Source organism: Ciona intestinalis, chromosome 14, assembly GCF_000224145.3.
Source record: "Ciona intestinalis chromosome 14, KH, whole genome shotgun sequence".
Lineage (NCBI taxonomy): Eukaryota > Metazoa > Chordata > Ascidiacea > Phlebobranchia > Cionidae > Ciona > Ciona intestinalis.
This window is the reverse complement of record NC_020179.2, coordinates 2,974,983-2,978,484: the sequence shown is the minus strand read 5'-3', so window position 1 is coordinate 2,978,484 and position 3,502 is coordinate 2,974,983. Positions and strand designations below refer to the sequence as shown.

Below are 3,502 nucleotides of genomic sequence, written 5' to 3'. Positions count from 1 at the left end.
AATTATGTTAATTAGTCACCTAACTATGCTGAATATGCATTTGTATTGTGTGGGTGTATTAGTAATTAAGTACAATATACATTTTTTAATGTTTTGTGATTCTGTACAGTATGCTCCACTATTTACGTCCAGTAACACCAGAAACTAGGTATTTAAATACACAATTAAATAGACATGAAAGAAACCAGATATTTAAATAGCCTACGCAAATAAATAGGAGTGCATAAAACCAGAACCAGTTTGTGTGTTTAAACATAAGCAAAATTGCACCCTGCAGTTAAAAAACAGTTAAGATATTGATGTATAAACTTAGAGTTAAAGTACCTGCGCCTAAATTTAAATATTAGTGTAATTGCCCCTGTTAATACGAAAACAGTTAAAATACTGATGTATAAATATATACAGTTGAAGTACCTGCTGTCATCCATTGAACGTCCCCATCTCTTATTACACCACGGTGACCACAGAAATCCTCATGTTCTATGGCACCTCTTAAAACATAGCTCACAGTTTCGAACCCACGATGAGGGTGGTCTGGAAACCCTGAACAAATAAACGATTACCAAGTCCCTCATATGTGGTTATTAATTTTAAAAACAGTTTCGCAAAATAAAAAATGGTTATATATATATTTAATTTTATCACTTTTTTGCAATCGTAAAATGGTGTACATTTATGCTGTTTTACTATATTGCTTTAATTTAAACTTGTAAACACAAGATGTTGCACTTCAAAATAAATCAGTCTGCAGAATACAGCAGTTCCTGACAAGATTTTGTGCAATCATTTAAATTGGAAAACTGTTAAATTACCGAAAGTTTGTAAACAAAATCTTAGAGTGTAAAAAAACCTAATGAATGTATCATACATATTTATCCTTGCGTGGTAAGCAATGACAGTTAGTGTAATTGTAACAAATAGAAATTTTACCTGCTGGTTTTTTCACTCGTCCTTCATCTAAAAGCAGAAATGGATCCAGATTTTTAAGCTCCGGTCTTCCTACACTTCTGCGGACTTTTGCACCTACACCCTCGCTGACCTCTTTGCTCAGAAGCTTTTTTATGATCTAAAGTTTTGCATTTATTCATAAAATATTTAATTCGGGGTGTAACTAAATATATGTAACATAACAATACCTGTCTGGGTGCTGTCATCGCATGAGAAAAGTTAGATACCAAAAATCCAAATTCAGAAGACGACTTTTCTTTCGTTGCCGACGAGGTACTTACAATTAGAAAAGCGCTAATTAGAAACCTAATAAGATGCACGTGCATTTGATACTAGAGGTAAATATGCAATGATAAACATTTAAACGCATTAGCAATAGCAAAGCGCTATGCCTACACTACAACAGCAAATTAAGTTACGCAAAATCGAAAGTCACGCCGTATTTGAGAGAGAATGACTTGCAAATACAAAACACTTTTTCGAAGAGTCTGTGTTATTCTCTCCTGTCCATTAATCATCATATTTCAATTCTAAACACCTCGGGCCAATGCTTTCAGCGAGCTAAAATAATTGACAATGCTACAAAGCGAATATGTTATGAAGGCTACTTCTGTTTACGCAAATATAATATGAGAGATTTTGCATTTTCAAAAACAATCGTCATATCCTGTCACAACCATAATCAACAAAAGCTATATATTAAAAACTTCACTAAAAGTGTTTGACCAGACTTACCCAGTTTTTTTCAGTTTTATTCAAATTCTAGACTCATTTGCAAGTAAACACCACAAACACAGGACACAAAATCAAACAATGTTAAATCGGAATGTGCAAATTCAGATATAGGTCAAGTTATATTGTGAACGATCCATTAATAATAAATAAATGATGCTATATACTTCTACACCCTATCAACACAACTTTATTTGCACAGGTTATTTTTAACATATCAATACACTAATTTGCTTAATTTGGACACCACAACATTATAATTGCTATAATTCGGAAAACTATTTGCTGCTATGCCATGTACAGTAAATATACAATAACAGTGGGAACACATAATATGCTTCCTAGTAAATACTACTACACTTGGAATAAAACAAGAAATATTCGGAAGGTTGCTAAAACACTAAAAAATAAAAAAATGTACTAATTTGTGCTTAAACTAGTTATTTAGTGAAAACAATTTGAAAACAATTTTTACACAACTAAACAACAGTACGCTAACTAATGTTCAGTGGAAAGATAATATGTTGACTTAATGTAGAATTAAATAGCTAGTAGTACGCTTTGCAATATAACACATTAGATTTAAAAATTAAGTCCTATTTTTTTCTTTAAGTCTGAGTTCAGTTGAGTGAATTCGCATTTGCAAACGATTTTCAAAATCGTAACCTGAGAAATTTTCCTGAGTATATAAGAAAACGTTAATTTTTATTAAACTGTTCGGATGAAGGCAACTGATATTTCTAGACAACACTTTACACATGTATAATTGTATTACAAATTTACGTTGTGTTGTTAAACATTAATGATAATATACAGAAATTTAGGTCGAAAGCGAAACTTTTATGGCCTGCAAACTTTCTATACACATCATTTTATTGCAACTGGCATTATTTTGTGGACAGTAGGCAAAGGAATATGTATGAAATACATTGTTGGAAATGTATAAGCCTGTCTATGACATATCACATCAAAACACACCCCATTCTCACCTTACATTCCTTCAACAACTGAACTCCCTTTTGTTCTGAATGTTTAGATTCCAACATTATAATAGAAAGCTCATAAAATGCAAACGGAGAAATATGACCGTCTTCTAAATCTGATTCAGATAACTAAGAACATAAAATGCATCAATTCTTTTTAAGAAATTTAGGATGACATGGTTAAAATACATGAACTCTTAGTTGCAAAACATAGAGAACATCATTGGAAAACGTGGCTAATGCGGTATTTCTATTTCCTGTTGGTTTGTACAGATTCCTAACAGCTGGATAAATTTTGGGCACAAAAAAAAACATATGATGTAAACCCCTGTTTTAAAGCTGGCAACTCTAACGTCACTCTATGAGACATTATAACAAATCAAGTAAAACTTAATGTAAAAAATCACAACCATTAATGTTAAGCAGATTGCTTTACACTTACAGCAAAGAAATTACACATAAATATCCAAAATATTCAAAACATGCTGGTAACCAAGATACGAAACTTTATTAAGTAAAATATACGTAATATCTTTGTAAAACTGAATATTTCACCTGTGCCGCAGATTGAAAATACTCCACAGCTTTTGTAGTGTTGCCCAAACATTTGTGCAAAGCAGCAAGAATGAGATGTTTTAAACCTTTCAAACATGGATTGGCAACATTTTCACATTCTGCAACAAAACATATTCAGTCAATATCCATAATGTAACACAGTGTAAACTACTGGGTATTATTAGACATAAGTGTCGTTTCTGAGCACAGCTTAAACATAAGACAAGTGAGAGACGTCAAATCAGACATAATACAACACAGTATACTGGTTAACTACAGTGACT

The 3,502-nt window shown here is 32.0% G+C and overlaps 2 protein-coding genes across 2 annotated transcripts in view; both read right to left on the bottom strand.

Annotated features, from left to right (window-relative positions):
* LOC100181748 (pirin-like) overlaps nt 1-1,301 on the bottom strand; it is a 5,058-nt gene extending 3,757 nt beyond the window's left edge. The window contains exons 1-3 of the mRNA XM_002131687.5: nt 1,137-1,301; nt 931-1,066; nt 415-543 (exon numbers count right to left, since the gene is read on the bottom strand). Of these exons, the coding sequence (XP_002131723.4) occupies nt 415-543; nt 931-1,066; nt 1,137-1,274 (403 nt within the window). The 5' untranslated portion in view covers nt 1,275-1,301. The remainder of the gene's footprint in view (nt 1-414; nt 544-930; nt 1,067-1,136) is intronic.
* A 381-nt stretch (nt 1,302-1,682) lies between these two features.
* Nucleotides 1,683-3,502, bottom strand: part of LOC494353 (tetratricopeptide repeat protein 39C) — an 11,326-nt gene continuing 9,506 nt past the window's right edge. Inside the window, exon 17 of the mRNA XM_009862535.3 lies at nt 1,683-2,359. Coding sequence (XP_009860837.1) covers nt 2,270-2,359 — 90 coding nt within the window. The 3' untranslated portion in view covers nt 1,683-2,269. The remainder of the gene's footprint in view (nt 2,360-3,502) is intronic.